Source organism: Solanum lycopersicum, chromosome 2 (assembly GCF_036512215.1).
Source record: "Solanum lycopersicum chromosome 2, SLM_r2.1".
In the NCBI taxonomy this organism is placed as follows: Eukaryota; Viridiplantae; Streptophyta; class Magnoliopsida; order Solanales; family Solanaceae; genus Solanum; species Solanum lycopersicum.
This window is the reverse complement of record NC_090801.1, coordinates 59,638,141-59,661,927: the sequence shown is the minus strand read 5'-3', so window position 1 is coordinate 59,661,927 and position 23,787 is coordinate 59,638,141. Positions and strand designations below refer to the sequence as shown.

The window sequence follows — 23,787 nt, the reverse complement described above, 5'->3', positions numbered from 1 at the left end:
TTCATGAACAATTCTATAATTTTGAAGTTAATTATCCACAACTTCATTAGTATTATATTACACCTGCATTTCTCCTGTATCAAGATGATGCCTAGAGCAAAATGGCAACACAAAATTGAAATATGATACACCAGAAAGTTTCTAAAAAACCAAAATCACTTTTGCCGAGCCCTCTTCCTCTCTTTGGTTACAGCCTTAACTCGATGCTCCTTTTTGACCTTAATATTATGTTGTGAGGATTCCTTAGCTTGTACTTTACTCTGTGGATTGACAGTTTCGGTAGTCGATCCACACTTGATTTTCCCGGGCCTCTTGAAGCCCTTCTTAGCTGATGAGGGAGTTTGCGATGGTACCTTAGAATCAGCAGCATCACCAGGTTTATGATTCTGTCTTCCTAGTGTTCCAGCAATGATGTTGTTGCCATACTTGGCTTGAAGTTTTTCTTTAGAAGGACGAGGACGAACACTTCGTGGCTTACCAGGTGGATTACCAATTATTGGCAATGGAAGGTGTGATGATGTAGCTTTGTGGTAAGAGCCTTTGTAATGTTCCCGATAGGCTCTAGTGACAATGTCTCTTAGGGCCATTGCTGCTTTGTATTCTCTCGTTCTCTTAGAGTAAAATACCATGGCATTGTTGGCTAGTAAAAGGAAATCTCTGAAGAGTTCACTTGGCGTTCTGATGGACCAGTTGGCTAGTCTTGATCTTGCTGTTTCAATATCCATATGACGCCTTATCATTTTCTTGTATCTTGCTCTCTTCTGACTATCAAGACGATGCCTGAAGACCATAGCAGCTTCGTGCTGCGTGATAGAATTGAAAATCCTCATCAAGTCATCGTTCCTAAACCTAGATAAACCTACTATATGATCACTTGCAGCAGAACGCCTGTTACTCTGATCACAACTGGTTAGTACTTCTTTACAGTGAGAAGTGGAGGCGAGACTCGTTGAACATACATTGTCACTGTCCTCAATGCTCCCTTCTTTGGCATCCCAAACCGTGTCTTTTCTTCTCCTCTTACCTCTTCTCTTCCTCACAGCCCCACCATTTCCATTCGCAGACTCTGGAACCTTGCTTGTACTTGGAGCTTTGTCCCGTCCCCAAAACTCTGAAAGTTCTAGCTTCACGACTGCCTCTGTAGCTGAGGGTATGGTGGGAACCTGAGACTCGGAGGACCCGTTTGTTCTAATATCAAGCGTGAAGCTGCCAGCAGACAACCCATCCTTTGCTTCTTCTTTCACAGAAGACTCGATATCTTCTGATTTTGTCTGAGGAGCAGGAGATTTAGTGCGACTCAAACCGTGGTCTATCTGATCAGATCGCTCTCTCTCAGCCTGTAGCCTTTCAATCTTTGACTCAAGTGACCTGACAATGAGCGTCGAGATAAAATATGAGAATCACAGAGTTACTCTAAGGATACAGATAACTAAGGGAACCAGAGACTTGAGGCAGTAGTAATGTAATGAGACAGGATTTTTATGCCATTCAGATGCATGAAATATTGGCAAAAACATCAGGATTCATTAATGAAGTGATTTATTAGCCAGTGTTTGCTTATCAACTTAAAACAGGAAGAAACATATTTACTAACCCAATGGAGCTCTCAGATCTCACCAATTCCCGCTTCAATTCTTCCACTCGTCGTTTCCGCAACTCTTCAAACAAAGCACTGGCCAAAGAAGGTTATACAAGTAAGACACTGGTTAGGGCAAGGATGGCATCCTATTATATTCAACTCACAGTAACTAATGGAACCATGAATTCATTCCAGAGCTGAAGGCAAGATCAAATATCTCAGTGAATTGTGTACTCCATACATTAGATGGAAGCAAAAATCATACATGTGTCATATGTCAGAAGCCATAACTTCCATGGTAACTAACTCATTAATAAACAAATAGAATCATGATATCGAAGAACTTCACTCACGTGCATCCAGAGTAGCGCTTACGTAACTCCTCATACCTGGCTTTGCAGGCCTGCAATTGAAGTTATTTGTCGATGACTCAAATTAGCATATCATAGAGTATGGTTAAAGGTGTGGCAAACTTAAGCATGGAAAAAATAAGGTCAAGAAAAAGCATTGAAGTTAATTTGCTACAGAAAATGCATAGGCTAGTCATAAGTCAACAGAGCACTACAATCCTGAATTAAATTAGTATACCTCATGGTTACCTTATCTCTGGTTGGTACATTTACATAGTTAGCAAGATATTTATCAGCCTAAACTCTTGCTATTCAAACTACTCAAATGTGCCAAGACACAACATATCTCATTTTACAACTAGTTGCATCCAAAAACCAACGACATGTGAGAAAATTATGACTGAGAAGCAGTGATCTTATGATGTCCATGGTCCTCAATATCAAATATTCCAAGTAAATGCTACAATCAACTCGGTTGCATCAGAGAAATCTTGCAGTCATTATTTTTGTCCATCTCTATCATTAGAAAGTGATAAGGCATTACAAGCTATGTTTCAGAGTTCTGTTTTACAACTCCATTACATCACAAAGAATTTTGTCGAGATGATCAAAGAGCCTATCATGTCTCAATCAGTCACATCTCTTGCAGAACAATTCTACTCTAATATCAACTGATCAAGAGTAAAGCGTACAGAAAGGCAATAATTTCGCAGACCGGGGGAGAAGAAAAGCCTAACAACCATTACTAGTCAAGACCTCATATATCACTATCAAGTTTCTATAATGCTATGTTGCTACGAATCTTTAAAAGTCACGTTCATATCCTTCGAAAGCTATGTATTATTGAAAGACACAACAATATTCGTAGAGGGTTTGATCAACACAGCTATAAAGCTAACAACTTTATTCAGAAAACATAGTACAAATATACGTTATCATCAAGAATTGTCTTATCAAATATTCATCCACCACAAGACCACCACGTAGTCAAAGGCAAAAACATAAAGGCACCAAGAAACACTGACATATAAAATGCTTTAAACCACTACAAAAAAAAGATCCAATTATTCATTGGTTCACCACTCTACATGGCAGCCACATGTTCATTCATCAACAAGGACAAATATTTTGCCTGGTCCCAACACCATTATCAGTAATCAGACACACCAAAAGCTTCAGATTCTGGTCCACATTGACAGTCTACCAACCAAACTCCTCCTGCCACATAATTAGGCCACCCCTCCACCTCAACACTCAACATTCAACAATAATACTACTATTTGTAATTCTATCTACTCAATTTTTAGTACTAGGGACAGACAGTGACACAAACAAAAAAGAAAGGGTCTTTACATCTATCCAATTAATACTACTACTATCTTTCTTTTCTTTTTGATCTGTTTAAAAAAAAAAATCACGATCTTTAAAAATAAATTAAGTTATTTCAATTTATTTGTTTAATTTCAACTCAATTATTTAGTAATTTATCCTATGAGATTGGGCCCCACAAAATCAGTCTGATAAGGAAATCGAAGCAGAAGCATAATTGAAATGAATAAACAAATAAACAAACTATCCGACAAAGAAGAATAATTCTTTTATAACGGAAGAAAAACACGGAGATTACGAACAGACCAGAAAAAAAAATAATCAAAAAGTAGTGTTGTCTCTATCATAAAAATAAAATAAAATAAAAAAAAACAGTGGCAGGTAATTGTAAATAAGTGTATACCTCAGGGGTAAAACAGTGAGGATATAAAGTCCGGGCACGGAGCTCCGATGCGACGACGTTCCAATCTCTGGTCCCATGCCGGCGAACAGCGCTACCAAGTATTAGCTCTTCCCACGTACCCCAATTCATCTTCCCCACCCCCACCCCCATTGTTTCCGTTTCCATCCTAACGGTCTAGAACAATCCAGAACCTCCACGTGGACGGCTCAGATTATTTTTTTCAAAAAAAAAAACTCCCGTAACGGCGCACGTTAGCAACTACCCCGAAAACATCACCGGAAAAAATGGTTTTCTAAACGGAAAATTCTAATTATTTTTTTTCGTTTGTTGTTAGGGAAGAAAAAAGGGGTCGACGGATTTGTGCGAAAGTTTTAGAAATGGGAATTTAGGAGGAGAAATGATTGATGAAAAATGGTGACTGGAAGAGAAAAACATGGAGAAAACAATGATAACTGTTTTTTCTGTAATTTTGGGGAATTGGAGATTTTTTGTTTTGAATTATCGAGAATTTTGGTTTACCTGAAAATATCTCTCTGCGGATGAATCAATCAACAGTGAAAGCCATTTTTCTTTTTTCTTTTGAGGGATTAAAAAATGTTATTTTTAATTATATATAAAATGACCCTTTTAATTTTAAGAAATTGACAGAGAGAAAATGGACCGTACGTTGACTGACTTGGAATGACCATGAATTAATAAGATTGACTATATAATAAAATTAGTAAAAAAATCGCATAGTGTAATTCAATAATTATATTTTGTCCCGATAAAATTAGTATTTACAAAAAATTCCATAAATTTGTTGTTTCGTGATACTTTAGACTCTAGTGATACATGGTAAATGATACATGGTAAGTTTAAACTGTTGAGAAAAAAATTGAGAAAAAACGGTACAATTAATGTTGTTACTAAAACAACTTAATTTAAGGTAACAGATCATTAATCACCATAAAATCAGCACGTAATTGGATAACGTTCTCCCCTATGTATTAGGTAACATATCATTAAACATTTGGATAATATTCTCCCCTATATATTTTTCAAAGTCCTTTAGGAAATTGTTGTTAAAATTGTCAGCAAACCTTATGAGATGTGTTGATATCTTTTTAATCTTGTACTTCAGTGGCTGCAATTTGAAAATAAAACAGCAAATTATAATGATATTGAAATATAAATACTAAATAAAACAACTAATAACTTACTGATACATGGTTTCAGTTTTCAGAAATTCATACTACATGAAAAACATGTGATACATGTCTACTACATGTATCAGTGAATTAACTAAAACATTATAACATGTGATACATATCTAATACATGTATCAGAAACATTGCCTAAACAATATACACATTGATTCTATATGTATCATCAAGTACAGTGGATGAAACATTTATTAAACTTAGTGAATGATACATTATAACAATTTTCAAAACATGTATCAGTTCATCTGCTTGCCTCCAAGAACAAGAAGATTACCAAATTCATCTGCTTTTTGATTGTTCGTTTAATCTTTCCTCTGATTGAAATTTGTTTCTTCGGTAACTGAACTTGGGGGTTTAGGGTTTTTATTTTTGGGAGTTGTCAAGCATGTGGGTTTACGTTGAAGTTGCAATGGCGGAGTAAGTAATCTTTAAGAGAAGGAAGATGATTATGGAAAAAAAAGAACTGAAACTTGATGGAGTAAGAACAAAACGGGAGAAGTTAAGAGAAGTTGTTCTGATTTTTGAAATTTCAAAATTGGGTCTTTTATTTAAAATTAATTAAAATTAATAATTCAAAATAAAAAAACTGATTTAAAAGGTTGAGTGTTTAAATGGAGAAAATTCAAAATCCAAAAACTGATTTAAAAGAACAAAACGGGAGAAGTTAAGAGAAGTTGTTCTGATTTTTGAAATTTCAAAATTTTTGAATTTTGAAATTCAAAATTTCAAAATTGGGTCTTTTATTTAAAATTAATAATTCAAAATCAAAAAACTGATTTAAAAGGTTGAGTGTTTAAATGGAGAAAATTCAAAATCCAAAAACTGATTTAAAAGAACAAAACGGGAGAAGTTAAGAGAAGTTGTTCTGATTTTTGAAATTTCAAAATTTTTGAATTTTGAAATTCAAAATTTCAAAATTGGGTCTTTTATTTAAAATTAATTAAAATTAATAATTCAAAATCAAAAAACTGATTTAAAAGGTTGAGTGTTTAAATGGAGAAAATTCAAAATCCAAAAACTGATTTAAAAGGTTGAGTGTTTTAATGGAGAAAAAATAGGCATTAAAATGGATAATTGTGTATTATAGGAGAGAGAATGTAATGTATCTATAAACTTACACTAAAATTAAAAAAAAGGGAATTAGGTAATATTTAAAAAAAGAAGGAAAAATTAGAGAATATAAAACTTATAATTGTGTATTTAAGTTATTTTTCCATAAAATTAACGATAGATGACTTGAACTATGACTTGTTTTAATACGTAATAAAATATTTTTATTAGATATTTTTTATTGCGAAAATTGTATATGATAGTAAATTATTAATTCAAATTGAATGTTGTAATTACAGTTTGATTTAATTGTATCTTACATCAAACTGTTGTTATTTTTGACTCTATCCTTGGTGGAATCTCGCTCGACACTCTTCTTTTACTGGCAGTCTCGCTCGCCTCTCTCAATTTTATACAAACACAAATGGATAAAATGTGTTTGTGTTTGTATTAAGCGGGATAAAATTGTATATATATATACGTATATATTTTGGTTTCATTTTCTTCCCTCTCCCAGATCTCGCTCGCCACTCTCACTCGCCTCTCTCATTTTATACAAACACAAATGTATAAAATGAGTTGTGTTTATGTTAAGTGAGAGAAAATTGTATATATATACATATATTCTGGTTTCGTTCTCTCCTCTCTCCCAGATCTCACTCGCCAATCTTACTCGCCTCTCTTATTTTATACAAACAAAAATGTATATATTGTGCTTGTGTTTGTATAAAGTGAGAGAGAATTGTATATACAAATACAATTGCATATATTTTCGTCCTATACACGTATTGATTATACAAATACGATCTTTCCCTGCTCAGTTTTCTTTTGGCTTTCTCTCTTTTTCACTTTTTACAAACACAAATTATACAATTGATTCTTTTGTATATGTATACCGAAACAGATTATATAATTGCTTCGTTTGTATATATGCATAACCACTGCCTTTTGTATATATGTATAGCGAAATAGCAAAGTAAAGTTCGCTATGAAGCGCAATTATGCAAAATTGTTGCTATAACATACGAATATGATTTTTACGTTTGTTATATGTGAAAGTTTTTATTTTATTTCATTTTAGATTCTAGAAAAAACTTTTGTATGTTAATCACATAAAATATATCACCTACTTTAGTCATATACATGAGCTTCAAATCAGATAGGCTTGAGACCTTTCGACTTACAAATAAGAGAAGCAACATATTTTAAGTGATTAACTTGTTTATATAATGAGCACTTGGGGATATTCATAAAAATATTTGAGCCGAAAATGTCTAACAAGAATATTTTATCGTTTGCTCAATTAAAACATATCAAAGTCTTACGTAAAATTTACTAGCAACAATAGCAGTCGATAAACAATGATAGGGGACAAGAAACTTCCATGAAGAATAAAAAACTAACCAACGTAGCAAAATTTGTGCGAGTGATATACTTGGATTAAGGTCGTTTTAGGGTCAATATTAAAATACCTTTCACATGAAGTGCCTACTATTTTTTTTAACTGATTCAGACATATAATTGTGCCTTAAGTACTTACTTTAATAGCTTAAATTGATCGATTTTTATTCCTTTCTACCTTCTAACTTCAACTAATTCCAGAAAAAAAAGATGAAAAAGGAAGGGAATTGCGTGATTTAATCTCCTAAGACAAGCATTTGTTTAACCAATAAATTGAATGAAACATATAACGTGAACGTCCTTTCTACTTTAGGATGTGTTGGGTCGAGAGGAAAAATATCTCAAAAAAAATAAATTCTTTAGAAATGAGAAAAATGACTTTAATAAAAGTAAAACGAATATATTCACATGTGGCATTTCATACTTTTTGCATACGTATCAGCACAAGAAAACGAAAGAAAAAAAATATTTCCCATGAAAAACGATTATCTAAAACATATACTATACGTATAGACCATAGAACACTAACTTAGGATTGTAGTTAACCTCTTAATCTATGGCGTCATTTGTAATCAGAGTTTGTGAACATCATTTCAACTTTAGTCATAGCCTTATACAGTACATCCTTATTATTTTTGAAAAAATAAATTCGATTTCCTAATAAAATTTCCAAAATATTGTAGATACCTTCATTTGAAAACGGCCTATGTACTCCACAAAAGGAGTCTAATTGTATAATGACAATCATCTAAGTCTGCAATTAAAAATTAAACTTACCAGTATAGGCTTATAGTGACTTGAGAAGAAAGTTCAATATTGAGTTTTGATAGCAAGAGAAGGTGTGTGTATGAATCTCTGTTTCATTGATCAAATGATGTACACATCTCATCCAATTTTTTTTTACTATTGCAGATACATGTACACAACTTACATATGGATGGACACATACAGCCAGGAACTTTGAATATGTTCAAGCCGCGTATCTGAATGAAGATAGCGATGCTACTCTCCAACAAAAGGATATATTATGTCGAGAGTTTTTACCTTTGCCTCCCAACCCAGTTGCAGTGGCGGAGGACAGACACTGCATTTCCATCTTGCCAATTTTCCGCTGTTACAAGGTTGGTGAAAATGGTAGCAAGGACGGAAACCCGAGGAGCAAAATTGTGGGTGTCCATAAAGAGACATAAGTTTGAGAACATTGTATAGTAGCTAACTTCCCATTCCGTTGTCTCGCTTTAGCCATTAGGAAAAGCATATATCATAAACTGGACTATGATTCTTGAAGTAGGAGATTTAATTGTACTGCACCTTTTGCCGGCTGACCCCCTCCCCTACAACAGAGCGTAAGCGAAATTTAGATAGCAAGCAACATCAAGACATAAGGAATTTCGACTTTTTAGCTTGCATTAGATATGTAACAAAAGAAGGTAAAGATATCAAAGGGAAGTCCTATTCGACAACAAGTTGCATCCATCTACTTTAAAATGTCAAAAGTTCAACATGGACCTATTGTATTAGATATCAAGCCTTGAATGTCTTACCCACAAACCAAACATATTCAGATAGCATTAATCATGAAGCATCAGAACAATTTGATTCACTAGTTACTAAGCTACCATGATAGAAGCAAACGTATTTCAATATACAAAACTTGTGATAAATCACAATGATAGCAAATCCACCATTCTTTGATCATAACAATTGTCCAATGAAAGTTAAAACCAAAAGATTCTCATTTTCTTACTAGGTTTGAAGTTTGTTGTGCATCATTGACTGTGAAGTATGCTTACAACACCTTAATCGATGGCTCAAACATAATGAGGCACTATACTTGCCATTTTTCTGACTTTGAAGCTCTATTGGGATTCTAGTAACTCTATCCCAGATAAAGAGAGGATGAGTTGGACCACCCATAAAATAAATTCATGACAACAAACATAATTATGAAAAGTAAAAAAGTAGATTCTTAGTTACCTTATAAGTTCAGGAAGTGTTTTCTGTATATCTTGGAGGTAGGCAAAGCACTGCCTGCAGCACTTAATTCTGTTTTACAGTGTACAAAATCGAAGACAGGTAAGTGTTTTGTATTTACCAGCATCCAAGCATATAAACAAGAAGTGAACTGCTTAGCCACATAAGCATCATTACCTTGCTTCTGCATGAAGATCAACCCCAACAGATGGACGTGCTGAAGCGGCTGAGCGAACTACTGGTCCAAAGACTGCAACAAGTTTCAACAACAGCTCCAGGGAAACATTTGCATGCCTAAAGAAGAGTAAAAAAGACAGAAGCAATCAACATGTGAATAAGAAATTTTAAAAAAATATAACTATAAAATTTAACAGCGCAATCAGAAAATAAAATAAAAATTAACAGCAGAATTCAATGAAATAAATAAGTGTGCTATGCAACCCCCATATCCACACAGACAGAACCAGAAATTGTTTAAAGCTAAGAAACCATCTGAGGTAGTCCCTTTTATCTCTTATGCTTCCCTTGAAGCAAGTAATATTCACCACCATGTTAAATGTCAAGGTTTGCCAAGATATGTATCGTTCCTTCTTTTCTGTTCTAACCTTTCGAATTTATATATTACCATGTTTGCAAAAACTTCTAGTTTGGCAGGATGGAGAAGGAAAACCAATATTTTTTTTTTCCAGAAATTCAAAACCAGAGTCACCCGAGCTTGATTGGTAATGATATGTATCAAAGAATAAATAATCACCATGTATACCGCAGTTATCATTTAAGCAGTATTTTTAGATCATATTTGAAGGATGTCAAACTGGAAACAGTTAAGGCAACAAGCAATGAGTTGTATCACTACGTACCTTTCTATCTTAGTTTCAAGTAAGGCTAACAGTACAGGCAACAAGAAGGAAAACAAATCCAAAGTGATAATCTCCATTTTATCTACGAGGACACTCACAACATCAGCTTGCACCTGCAAGAGGAAATAAATTTAAGAAATACATTAGAGAGTTTATCAAATATAATATTTGGGAAGAGACCACTATGACAGAAGAATAAATGCTCACAGAATAATCTGACAACTTCCTCAAGGCCTCAAAAGCACCCCTGATGTCATTCCGTTCCCAGTAGTGACGAACTACCTGTGAGTTTAAAAGACCATACTTGTAAGAGGCTTCAAGCATTACAGGATCACACACAGTTTTTCCTATATCATAAGTATCAATTAAAAGATCTTCCAATTCCTACAAGAATTACATTCCACGCTGTCAACATTAGACTGACGTTTCTAAAGAGTTAAATCCTATTAAGATAAAGTTAGGAATGCAGAAACCAGTATATGTGTGACACGTGTAGACATAAGCTCAAACTATAAAAAATATAAGCTAAAGGTTACCTGCAGCTTTGTCAAACGAGATCTAAACGAATTTAGCAGCACATCATGGCGTTGCATAAGATCTTCAATAATGATATCATCATTCTGCACTGGCTCACACCGTGCAATGATCTGCTGATTAGCATCCTGCATGTAGGCAAATAACATAAGAGAGTTGTGCCAATGGTGAGAAAGTATTTACCAAATAAGATTGAAATATTGAAAGAGAAGGCTGCAATAAAATCAATGTTACAAGTGAAAACCGTAGTGACCCCAACTCCACTGCCATTTCCCTATGTCAACTTATGAGACGGAAGAAAAAAATAAAGCCTGGAACATGTAATTCTAGGAGAATTCTTTCTGTTAACAAAACCAGAGAGCACCAAATTCTCTCATCACCTGTTTAAAAGTTTAAACCACATTCCTAGTAGATGAATTAGATACGGAACAATTGATTCCTAACAAGTGCACTAGCTATGATAGATTTTTTTAGGCTCACATAATTTACATAGCACAGCGGAGGACATGTATTTCAGCATTCGTGGCATCGCTTAGACAGAATGTAAAGGTATATCAGATAAGACCAGGCAATCTCAAAATTTCAACAAAACACAACGAAAGAAGAAACAATCAACTATAGATGGCACAAGATCAATACCGGCAAAGGAGCTATTTGTGGTTGCTCAGCATTAGAACCAGAAGACAACAGGCGCAATGTTTGTGCCTCCTCAGCTTTAGAACGAGAAGCTAATAATCGTGATGTTTTAGCTTCCTCAGCTTTTGAACGAAAAGCCGACAAACGGGATGTTCTTGTTCCACTTCTAAACTTAGAAACAGGCACAGGGGATGCTTCTAGTTCCTCAGCTTTAGAACGAGAAGCTGATAAACGGGATCTTCTTACATTCTCAGGTTTAAGCTGTGAAGCTGGTATAGAGGATGCTCCTAATTCCCCAGTTCTAGAACGAGAAGTTGGCAAACGAGACTTCCTTACATCCTCAGATTTAACCTGTGAAGCTAGGATAGGGGATGCTTCAAATTCCTCAGCTTTAGAACAAGAAGCTGGTAAATGGGATTCTCTAACTTCCTCGTATTTAAACTGAGAAGCTAGCATAAGGGATGCCTCTAATTTCTCAGCTTCAGAATGAGAAGCTGGTAAATGGTTTTTTCTTACTTCCTCAGATTTAGATTTAGAAGCTGGCTTATGGGATGCTTCTAAGTCCTCAACTTCATATTGAGAAGCTGGCAAAGCAGATGAATTTGTTTCCTCAACTTTCGAATGAGCTAGAGGCATGGGGCGCATTGCTTCCTCTGTTTTAAAACGAGAAGCTGTCAAAGGTGATGTTTCTGGTTCTTCTTCAAATTTTGTGGAAAAGGTTTCTAGTTCCTCATCTTTACAACAAGAAGGTGGCAAAGGGGATACATCTGTTTCCTCAGTTTTAGAATGAGACACCACATCCAGCTTATGGACATCATCTATGTTCAACCCTTCTCTTTTCTCAAACCTCTCAACCAAACTGCGCGTCCTTCCTCGCACTACCGCCACTGCCATAACAAAACATTAGTTACAATGTTGGATTTTCTCGTACAAAAAAAAAAAGGACTGTTTGAAATTTCCTTTTCTTACAGCATAGTTTTATCAGACACTAACCTCCATTCACAAATCTAACTGGATGCAACTCTTTCCTACCTTCTGAACCCACATTACCTGAAACATAATGAAATTAAATTAATATTGTTTTCATGCTTCTAACTTATGCATCTATATATGCAAAGAAAAGGCCAAGTACAAAACTATAAACCTAAAGAAGAACTGAAATGTAAGCAAACCAGGAAGTGCATACAAGCAACTTACAGAGTGTCAAGCAAAAGCAGAAAATGATTATTTCAGCCAGCATGATTTCGCTAGCTAATTTTGACTTTTCAAAAACATTTCACATCATAGCACTGATCAGGAAAAATAAAAATAAAAATTTGAACATTCTTACAATACTTCGCCATAAAATTCTGAACACTGGTCAAATACAAACTAGAAATATCTTGTAGTTTAATGTTTTATTTTAAGGCAAGTTTTAATGAGCAAATCCCTTAAGATGAAGAAAACCTGTAACTAAAATAGAGATCACCAGCCCAAAATTAGCAGAAAACCTCCGAGGAAGAATGCAGAAAACTGTACAACACGGAAACAGACCATAGAGAGCTCAAAAGTCAATTCAAATAAAGAGTATTTAGAACTAACGGTTCTCCCGACTATTCAGCGGTGGTTGCAATGAAGTTTTCTCTAGCTTTTCTCCACCATGCTTGCCAGCAGAATCTTTTGCCTCGGAACGTTCTCTGGAATCATTATCTGCCATAAGCCTGCTATTAATATCTGATTCCTTCTTACTATCTACTGTATGCAGCAAGTTGTCTGCAATTTCAGACTGAAGAGCCACAGAGATCTTCTCCATATCAAAGTTGTTGCTGGATGGGCACTTTATGTGAGACGGCTTTTGTGGTATACCACTACTTGCACTGGTTGCAGAAACAGATTCCCTTCTACAAGTATCCAATTTCTTCTCCTCTGGAATATCACGAGGTACCACACTGGGGACGACAAATGATTTACCTACTGGCAATCCATTAATTTTTGCAGGTAAACCTACAACAGAATTAAGCTTCTGACTCAACTGATTCTTGTTTTCCTTAGAATTTAAAGGAGGAACCACTTTTGGAGAAGGAGAAGTAACTTTCTTAATGGTTACAGGATTTTCACCTGCAAAAAGAAACTATTAAGTGCATGGAAATAGAACTGCAATTAGATGTGGATATGTAAACTGAAATTTGTGATACTAAATGAAGTAGAAAGAGTATTCAATAAAAAGTTGCATTTCAACTAGTAATGAATAACTATTATTTATTTTTTTGATGACCTAGTATTGAATAACTATGATGAAATTCATTAAACCCTTTCATGGAAGGATATGTCGGTGGCAAGGTGAAATCTTCTAAGTACCCAACATTGGCCTAAAAGTACGGAACAGGTTGGTTTACCCAGAAGACCAGTTATCACCATATCAGGTAACCACTTACACCAGGCCATTATATTCCACCCCAAGTGTATGGCTATAATTGAACAAGATGTCAATATTAGAGTTTCTTAATCGCAAGTTGCTAAAAAATATTTTGGTTTCCATGGTCTGATTTTTAGAGTAGGATGTTAAAACAACTTACAGTCCACATATATATTCTTTATTTCCTTGGAATCAATATCAGGTGATGTGCAGCGAAGATTTGAATTAGAACTTCTGTTGCTTCCTATTCTTTCTAAACGACTCTCCACATGGTCCTGTTTCTGCTCCAAGTTACTTTGTCTATCTGGAGTTGAACCAGCTCCATGGGGATCAATAAGCTGGCAGAAAAGACAACAAATAAGACAAATCGAAAAACTGATCTTGAAACAATGGGTCAAATGTAAAGAAAACTAAAGCCATGGACTAGTTTGACTTAAGCTTCAGTGATCAAGCTAATTACCGAAATATCTGCAACCCAAACTCCAACATAGTTTTGGTAATAAGCACCACCTACAAGCTTCCCATCATGTATGCAGAGATCGCTTAAAGTCGACCATCCCATTTCAACAGAGTCATGACAATTTACAGGCTCCCATGAATAAACCTTCAGGATAAAGGTGGTCAACAAACATGAGAATTGCTTATTTCAACAATAGAATTACAAAAGTGCAGTATGCCAAGAGCTTAACCTTCAAGCTATCATCCAATCCACAAAACAGAGTCCTTCCTTCCGGGTGAAAGGTGATTGATCGTACTCCTGCAGCCTAGAAGAACACGTCAAAACTTTCCAAACATAATTGTAACTGAGTAGATTAAATTTTAACATAAAAATTTAATCAAAACAAATATACTGGAAGCAACATCATATCCTGTTTTCAATCACAGAAAAATATGCAGCGGTATCAATATTACCCAGAAAAGAAAATTATATAAGCAAGATAAATTTATTTACATAGCCAGTTCTATCCCTGAAAGAACACCACATTCATTGGACCAGTAAAGCGTTTGGAGTGAAAAGCAAGTCTAATGGTTCTACGCTTCTAGCCCACCTATCCTTCTAATGTATCCAAGAGTAAACTGAGACATAAGGGGCACAAAGACGGCAGAAAATATCTTTAGGAGCAAGTCTAATGGTTTTATCTGACAAATCCTTCTAATGCATCCAAGAGAAAACTGAAACATAAGGGGCAGAAAGACGGCAATATTCTTAACAGAACCCAAGTCATATGTCTCCTACGAAATCTCTTCCTATCATCCTCTGAAAGATGGGAAGAGATACTCGCATGAGATGACCATTTTGATCTTAAATTGTTTATCAAAGAAAGAGCATAGTTATGTTGACAAAATAAATGCTTCGCTTCAATCATTTCATGTAGTATAGCCAACGTACTAAATTGTAACTTCTAAGACATTTTTTAACAGCAAATTATAGAATATCTTATTTAGTTACAAGCACTTTGGGAATAAGCACATAACAGGAAAGACGGCAACTTCAAGGAGGAACTTTAGGTATGAGCAGTCAGAGTTATTACACAAAGCATCCAATGTATACAAATATCTGGATATGATCCTCACAACTAACAGCCAAACTAAGAACGCAACACAAGATACTTCGCTTGCACATGGTGTACATTTTTTTAAAGAGTAAAAAGTTGAAAGAAGATGCATAGATACCTCACGTCGAGTCGATCCAATCAATTCAAATGTTTCCAAATCCCAAAAGTTCACGGTGCGGTCAGCTGAACCTGAGAACAACTCAAGTGTTGAAACAAGATCACATGGACAGCAGAAAAAAATAGCATTATTTGGATAGAGGCAAGGTACAAAACTCTATTGTGTTTAGAAGAATCCATTATTTGATCCTGCTATAATATGCCATCTTAAGATGGATCTGGCTTTAAAATTCCATCACAGATGGACCATAATAAATGGAGAGCAAGATAATTCTTCAAAACATTTCACACTCTCAACTACACTACCACCTCTTGAAATGTTTGAACTTCTCATAATCTGCCCAATGAATCAGTGAGATAAATCCTTTTGCTTAAAACATGCACCTTTTCCCGTGATTTCTCCATTTTAACTGACCACATTCTCTTTTCTAATTGAAAAGTTAAGCAAGTACCACTATTTATGACAAGGGAAGGCAAAAACACAACCTTTTGGCAAGTCTGTAAAAAAAGCATGTAGCATGTTTGGCCAAGCTTCCGAAATCAGCTTCTTTTGAGAAGTACTTCTTATCAAAAGTCCTTTTCGAGAAAGTACTTAGGAAGAATCGCAGTTTGTGTTTCACTAAATTATTTGAGAAGTTCTTTTGTTATAAGTTTGGAAAATTTGCAAAAGTATTTTTGAGTGGTAAATTATGAAAAAAGGAAGCCACAACTAATCAATTCGGTAAATATTGTTTAGATGGGTAATCTTGTCTGAAAAGAAAAAAAAGCAATTACTATTGGAAGAAGCTATTTTTTCCACTTTCTGCTTGAAAGCTGAAAAGCAATTTCCAGTACTACTCAAAAACACTTATTTCTTTCACCAAAAGCTTTGCCAAATACCTTCAATCTCTAAATAAGAGTTTCTTTAAAAAAGAAAAAAAAGGAAAAAGAAGAAGACATATTTGGCCTTCAGTAGCTTGGCCAAACAAGCTATAGTGGTATGTTAACCACTAAGTTAATTTGATCCTTGTGTTAGAAGATGTAGAGTCGTGACTGAAATATGAAATAAAACAAAAGAAAGATTAAGGACAGAGATAAGGAGAATCATTCACATCAAAAGAAAAGATAAGGGAAGGAAGAAAACCAGACATAAATTTGTTCAGAGCACCATTTCTATGATTGGGTACAGAATAAAAGGAGTACCTGTTGCCAAAAGAAACTCAAGTGGATGGAAATCTATGGATCGAATGTGCCCTTCATGGAACTTAAAGTCGTGCAAGAGCTTTCCAGCTGTTAGGTCCCATACCTGACTACCAATAGAGGTTAATACTCAAGAAAAAAAAGAGTCTATAATGCCACATTTTTTTAGCCAACTTAGGAATTACCTTCACAACATTGTCAAATCCGCCAGAAACCACCCAGCGGCCATCAGGGGAGAATCGTATGGTACTTATTCCTCGAGTATGACCTTTGTATGTGTGGATGCATCCTTTTTTTCTTATATCCCATATCTTAAGATTAGTATCCATAGATCCAGATGCAAAAAATTCACCAAAAGGATGGAATTCACAGGCAGTGCAATATGATCTGTGTCCCGTAAGAGTGCGAACCACTACACTTCAAGAACAATTACCGGATTAGGAGTCAAGCTGGATATGACTTGCTCATTTAAGCACAATAGGATTACATATTTTGTTTAACACGCAGATAATTCAAACACTTGAAGGATGTTCAGTTAAATATAACTAGTGTCAATCAATGGCAAAGGCAGGATTTTTCACTAAAGGAGGTTCGAAGTGTGAAGAAGCAAACACGCACGAATTACAAAATGAAAAATGGAGCAAAGTGGGAAAGGAAAAGACTAACCTTAACCCAATAAATTAACTTATCTTTTCATTCCCCATTTAGTGTTTGTCCTACTTTTTCCTTGCTCCATCAAGCCTTATTGAAATTTCTGATACTTCTTTTCTTTTACTTCACAATGTTCTACTTTAATTTTTTGACACTAGTACTATTTGTATATCAGTCAGTACTACTTTAGTACTGAAAAACCATATTTACAAAAAGAAGAAAAAGATTAAAGTCCTTCCAATGCTAAACCAGGAACTAGATGGACCCTAAACCATCTATGATTGACTCAGTCTCATTGGAGTAGACATTTGTACAACAAAAACAGAACAACAAAATACATTTAAGCTCGACTTCCTGCAGGTTGTTGTCCCTATTTCATAACATCTATCATTTCTCTCTCTCCATATACTCTACCATATACAAGCAGGGATCATCCTCCATCTTTCTCTGTTTGTAGCCCCAACTTCAGCCTCCTCCCAACTGAAAAGAGTCTCATCAATCTTACTAGGCATACTCCAGGAAATGCCTCTGAGATCAAGGAAAATCTGCCACAGTTGGTCAGTGAAATTGCAGTGTAGGAAGAGGTGTTTTACTGTTTCTGTACCCTTACCACATAAGGAGCATCTGTTGCATAGAGATATGCCTCTTGGCCACATTGTCCAATGTCAGGACTGCTTCATTGGCTAGCATCCAGGTGAAGCATGCCACTTTTTGTGGCACTTTGACTCTCCAGATTTGCTCCCATGGCCATTTGAAGTCTTGGTTCTCCATAAGACTAGTTTGTTTATATCCTTCCTTCAGCCTGTATCTTCCTTTGTTGCGCCCATGCCACCATAAATAGCCTTCACCTGGTTGGATTCCTTGGAAACTCTCCAGTAGTTTGAAAAGTTCAATCATTCTGGGAATTTCCCAGTCATTCAAGTTTCTTCTAAAGATCATATTCCATCCTTGTGGTGACCACATTTCAGCAACAGTTTTCTTTTGTTGTTGAGCCAAAACAAAGATGTCAGGAAAGAGATCTTTAAGACTCACAGTACCCACCCATTTATCAATCCAAAAACTTGTTTTTCTACCATTTCGAACTTTGAGAGTTAATTGATTACTGAGGAACTGCCAGAATATTCTAATGGATTTCCAGAGGCTAATACCATAGGGGCTCACAGTACCCACCCATATATCAATCCAAAAACTTGTTTTTCTACCATTTCGAACTTTGACAGTTAATTGATTACTTGATTATTGAGAAACTGCCAGAATATTCTAATGGATTTCCAGAGGCTAATACCATAGGGGGTTTTGACCTCTTTAGTTACCCATGTGTTCAGTAGCTCATACTTGCTCCTGATTACCCTGTACCAGAGGGCTTGGTCCTCCTGATGGTACTTCCATAGCCACTTGACCTTGAGTGCTTTGCTCTGGTATTTAAGGTTCTTGATACCTAGTCCACCTTGTTCTTTACTTCTGATAATGTTCTTCCATTTGACCAAATGAAAACCCTTCCTTTCGTTATTGCCTTGCCACAAGAAGTTTCTTCTGATTTTATCCAACCTTTGACTGGGGTATATGGAAGAGAGATAACATACACGTAGGGAGGGCATCTAAAGCTGAGTTGATCAAAGTTAGATTAACTTCCAGGGGCATGCCCAAGTATATTGATGGCAAAGTGCCTGTCGCACCTCCTAGAATTCTACTTTATTTTTTAAATATTCCAAATTAGTGTCCATTCAATCATAAATTACTTTGAATATCGTCAAGATTCTTTAAAAAGGTGTAAGGAATGAGTTACTAATACTATAATACAGATTCAGAAGTCAAATAAACGTCATTTTTAGTTCATTTAAATTAGTGTAATTCGGTTTTCCTCTATCGAAAATACAATTGAAAAAATAGGAAAGAAATACCAAAAAAACAAAAAAAGTAAGTTCAATTAAATAGATATTGTTAAAAGAATCTCCACAACTTTTAAATTTCTTAATTTTACCTTTCTTTAAAAAATAGTTTTCTATCTCAATTGCAAGTTCAACAATAACTCATCATTTTTTAGAAGAGTTCCCTGGAATTAGTTCATAAAAGGGTTTTTTTTATGTAGAAACAAAATGAGCAATAGAGACAAGAAGAATAAAAGGCAAAAATAGTGTGCCTAACAGATTGGAACCAAAGATTGAGTAGGAGAAATATAATAAAAGAGAAAAATAACAAAAAAGTAGGAAGCATAAAGTTTCCAATGGAGCCCAAAAATAATGAGGCTTTCCAATTGGGTTGGAGTTTAAGGCCCAAACAGCTGCAAGCTGAGCCCAATCTGCGAGGAAAGTCAAAGCAAAAACAAGGGGAAAAAGAAATGCAGTGGGCAAGAATAGAACCAGAGACCCAGGGAATGGTTGAACCCCCTTAACTTCTAAGCTAAGTTTCTTAACTCATCAAGGGGGTTCATTATAACACATATACTCATAAAATTCAAATTTGACCTTAGATATACAGTGCATTTTCCCGGTGAGGGAGTACGCCTTCACACAGATCCGCCCTTGGAGTCAATCTTGAAATCATAAAGCAAGTTTCTTGTGTAACTGAAGATCCAAAGATGCTCTTTCAGTTACATACGGAGTTGGTTAATGAATGCATGACCATGCAGTAAGTGTTAATTGCAATTAACTGTACATCATACTATAGTGAAGCAGTTAACTTTCTTTGCACGAGGAATAAAATCAACTAGCCGTTTTTATGTAAAAAGACATATACTACAGTTAAGACTACACTTAGCTCATTTACACCAAAATAATCAAGCCAACAGGCTGAGGAAACTTCAGGCGATGCTTTCTCGTAGCTAGAAGTTCACAGGTAAGACCAACATTTAATAAATAGGACACATGCTTAAGAGGATAAAGCAGCAATGTAATAAAATAAAAATTGTGAGCACATTCTTAGAATGTATTGCGAGCACTTTCGCTGCAATTCTTTAAGAGTAAAGCTAGTATTCATTTTATAGAATATATAGAGCTAAAAAGATAAATCGACTTACTTTTTGTTTCTTCCAGATCCCATAGCTTTATTACACCTGATGAAGCTCCAGCAAGCACTAGAACCTCTGCTGAGTCAAAAGCTACAGATTCTATTGGACTCGTATGCCCACTTAGGCTCTGAACAGCACAAAACCAGACTATTCAGTCCCATATGACTAAAGTGATTCAAGATAAATAAAAACATGTAGCAGTCAGCTCTTTGCAACACAGGGAATCAACAAATAATTTCATGCATTCATAGAGATGAATGACCCATCACTCGATACTCGTAAGGTTTACAGTTTCCACATATTTGTATTCTTTATCATACCAAAGGTTGCAACTAAACACATTAGTTAGATTAATAAACCATAATATTTTGAAATATACGATCCACGTGTTACCTGTTTCAGATCATCCAAAAGAACCACAGCAGTCTGGTATTTCAAGTGGTAAAGATTCTTATAAGGCACCAATAAAGAAACAATGATAACATAACCTCACTTATATCTAAGTGGCAGCATTAACAACTTTACAAATTCTCTACCACATCCAAAATGCACATCAAACCTCATTCCTCAATCCTCACCCACTCTAATTATCTAGAGAAAGCTCCAACAACAAAAGCAGCAGCAGCAGCTCTTCCCGCATAGAAGGCATAATCATAATAGATCACTCATTTAATGCATTTACATTTGAATTAAACGTTAACAGAAAAAGAAAGATCTCATTGTGAAACTAAATCAATTATCCCAATAAAGCATAACAACATTACTCATGCAAGAGAACTGGAAAGAATAGATATTTGAACTCACCGTGGTGGATGTTGGTTTACCAATGGACCAAAGATTCACATTCTGATCATCTCCACCAGTGAGAAACTGTCTACGCGTCTTCTTCCCAAACCTTAAACAGTTTACATTCCCCGAATGCGCCACAAATTCCTCTATATTTCACATTAGTCAAGAATCACAAGAAATTATTGCTGAAATTAAATACTTCTCCACACAACTTTTTTTTAACCCCTCCCAGAAAAATCCCACCTTTTTTCTCCCCCGCGACTCGAACCCACAACCTTATAATTGGAGGTAGAAGGTGTTTACCATCCGAGCAACCCTCGTCACTTCTCCACATACTTTAACTTAAAAACAACATCACACATTAAACCTCAAAAAACTCACCTACAACACCAACTCTTAGCTAAATCTAAAAACTAATAAAACCAAAAAAAGCACAAAAAGTAAATCATACCAGAAAAATCCAACTATTCAGCTCACTCCAACAAAATTCTCTAAATCCTAATCAAATTCAATTTTTTTTTCTATCTAAGTTACTAAAATCCTACTTCGATTTTCAGCAGCTAACTATAAGATTCTATAGAACACTCCCAGATCAAACAGAAAACATAACAACACAGTAAAATTCAAACTTAACGCACATTTAAGTAAAATAAATAGAACGAATAGCAAAATTCAAAAAAAGGATACGCAATTTGTAGCCACGATTAGCCATTCTGCACCGCAAATCGGATAACTCGCCGGAAAACAACAAAGCATAAGATAAGAAGCACCGACAAAAGTCACCGTCCGTCGTCAACAGAGAGAAGAAAAACTTCCGATTGTGGATGACAGAGAGGGGAAGAAAGGAAGGGAGAGTGAGTGCAAAATCTACAGAGAAAGTTAGGAATCAAATTTTGTTGAAGAAAAGTGAAAAAGCTAAAAAGGGAAAGGGGAAGAGAAATGGAAATGGAAATTGTGAAAATTCAGAGGGATTTGAAGAGAGAAGAAAGAGAACATGAAAAATACTTAAAACTTATGTGGTACCACTTTTTTTTTTTCTTTTTATTATTTGTTTCCTTGAAAGCATAAAGAAAAGATTCAAAGAATTTGGATTTTTTTTTTAAAAAAAAAAACTTTTTAAACATGATTACATGTGATTTAACATTATTTTCTTCTGCTATATAAATTAATCATGATGGTCGAGTCAATTTAGGTATTGGTAGATAAGTTTTTAAATGATATATGTTACTTTTCATTTGAAATAAGTATCAGATACATTTCTCCATTAAAGTTATACCAGATGAAAGAAATCACAAGTTTTTTCGTCTCTGTTGAAATTTGATTCTGATATCGTGTAATTTTCAACTTAGTTCACTAGCCACTATATCACAATCTTGGGTACTTCGTGAAATATTAATTTTTACCTTTTTGTTCGTGATAATTATGGCGTTCGCGCCAAATTACGCACAAGTAATTTTATAGATATTTGTTGTCCCCAATCAGAAATAGGAAGCAGATAACTCTGCAGCAAGACTAAATCAGATGAACAAATCATCTATCTTATGAAGATGATATTTTGTAATTTTCGACTTAGTTCATTAGCTACTACAACACAGTCTTGTATACTGCATGGTATATTAATTATTATTATTATTATTTCCTTCGTGATAATCATAGAGTTCGCGCCAATTTACGCACAAATAAGTTTCACGAAATATCTGTTATCTTCTATTTAAAATAGAAAAATAACTTTGTATCAAGGCTAAATCAAATAGAGAAACCATCAGGTGTCTTAGTCTTTGCTTAAATTTGATCAACTCAGAATTCTCAATTGACTTCATTAACCACTAGGTCCTCTAGTACTTTATGGCATATCATTATTTTCTTCGTAATCACAATGTTCAGATCAAATTAATACATATAGATTTCACATAATATTTACTACTTCCTAAAATTAATATATATCAGATAATTTTTTCCACTAAAACTAAATTAAATAAAAAAATTATCAATTATTTTAATCTTTACTAAAATTTAAATATGAAATCTCGTCATTCTCAACCGACTTTATTAGCCAATATTGCTGGAATCTTTGTTTTTTTTTTTCATTTTGAATTTAAATATTGTTGTTGTTATTGACTTATCCAAACATTCTAGCCACTAACCAAAAAAACAGCTCCGGTGATCAAGGACCATTAATTGTCTTTTATTATTTTAACTTTCCTTTTTTCTTTTTAATATTAAAAATATTGTTTCAAAAAATGCCAAAACATAGAAATGGTGGTTGGAAATTCATTTTAGTGTAATAAATATTTATATTTGAGAAAAGATAGAAATACATTAAATATAAAATAATTGAAAAATTAAAAAAATGGAACACGTGGAGTATATATTTTAAAGATTGATTTTTTGAATTAAAAAAAAAATTAAGTTAGAGAACTAAGACTTCCAATTTCACCCTTTACCTACTAATTACCATAATAGATAATAAATTAATTGACAATAATTCAAATAAGAAATATATGTTTGAGTGTTTAAATAAAAGATAAAAAAGCACTTTATATTAAGATTAAGAGATGTTCAGTTAAGTTGTCTTTTTCAGAAAAATAAAATGTGTGTTTGAGCTATCAAGTTAGCTTTAATTATACATAAATACTCAATTAAAATATCAATCATTTAGATAAAGGCAACTCAACAAACTTATAATCAATTATGTTTTTTCTTTCTTTCTTTTTTTCCTTTAGTATTTAATTAGATATGGAAGTTTGAAATAATATTCAAAAGGGAAGAAAA

General features: G+C 34.5%; 2 protein-coding genes across 3 annotated transcripts; both read right to left on the bottom strand.

The window, feature by feature from the left end:
• Positions 1 to 4,325, bottom strand: LOC101260987 (uncharacterized). Its single transcript, XM_004232777.5, has 4 exons — positions 3,662 to 4,325; positions 1,933 to 1,982; positions 1,595 to 1,672; positions 1 to 1,368 (listed from the first exon to the last, which is right to left on the bottom strand). Exons 1-4 carry the CDS (start codon positions 3,824 to 3,826, stop codon positions 156 to 158), a joined length of 1,506 nt encoding a protein of 501 aa, XP_004232825.1. The 5' UTR covers positions 3,827 to 4,325; the 3' UTR covers positions 1 to 155.
• A 3,836-nt stretch (positions 4,326 to 8,161) lies between these two features.
• LOC101261287 (katanin p80 WD40 repeat-containing subunit B1 homolog KTN80.1) lies at positions 8,162 to 22,051 on the bottom strand. Of its 2 annotated transcripts, none has more exons than XM_004232778.5 (18): positions 21,703 to 22,051; positions 21,031 to 21,161; positions 20,236 to 20,353; positions 16,754 to 16,980; positions 16,572 to 16,674; positions 15,391 to 15,461; positions 14,406 to 14,480; positions 14,177 to 14,320; positions 13,877 to 14,054; positions 12,903 to 13,418; positions 12,315 to 12,371; positions 11,325 to 12,208; positions 10,688 to 10,813; positions 10,359 to 10,433; positions 10,152 to 10,264; positions 9,469 to 9,585; positions 9,295 to 9,363; positions 8,162 to 8,651 (listed from the first exon to the last, which is right to left on the bottom strand). In XM_004232778.5, the coding sequence occupies exons 1-18, from the start codon at positions 21,725 to 21,727 to the stop codon at positions 8,591 to 8,593; spliced, it is 3,090 nt and encodes a 1,029-aa protein (XP_004232826.1). In that variant the 5' UTR covers positions 21,728 to 22,051; the 3' UTR covers positions 8,162 to 8,590. The 2 variants fall into 2 exon arrangements, with proteins under 2 accessions (XP_004232826.1, XP_010316710.1); XM_010318408.4 differs by having other exon boundaries at positions 16,754 to 16,985; positions 21,703 to 22,029.
• Positions 22,052 to 23,787: the final 1,736 nt, after the last annotated feature.

Excerpts from the sequence above, each read along its gene's own strand:
- LOC101260987 (XM_004232777.5), bottom strand. The coding sequence starts at position 3,826 with ATGGAAACGGAAACAATGGGGGTGGGGGTGGGGAAGATGAATTGGGGT. Across the intron at positions 1,983-3,661 it reads CTCACTGTTTTACCCCTGAG|GCCTGCAAAGCCAGGTATGA; the intron begins GTATACACTTAT and ends CTTCAATTGCAG. Across the intron at positions 1,369-1,594 it reads AGATCTGAGAGCTCCATTGG|GTCACTTGAGTCAAAGATTG; the intron begins GTTAGTAAATAT and ends GCTCATTGTCAG.
- LOC101261287 (XM_004232778.5), bottom strand. The coding sequence starts at position 21,727 with ATGGCTAATCGTGGCTACAAATTGC. Across the intron at positions 14,321-14,405 it reads GATTGGATGATAGCTTGAAG|GTTTATTCATGGGAGCCTGT; the intron begins GTTAAGCTCTTG and ends TTTATCCTGAAG. Across the intron at positions 12,372-12,902 it reads GCTGAATAGTCGGGAGAACC|GTAATGTGGGTTCAGAAGGT; the intron begins GTTAGTTCTAAA and ends ATTATGTTTCAG.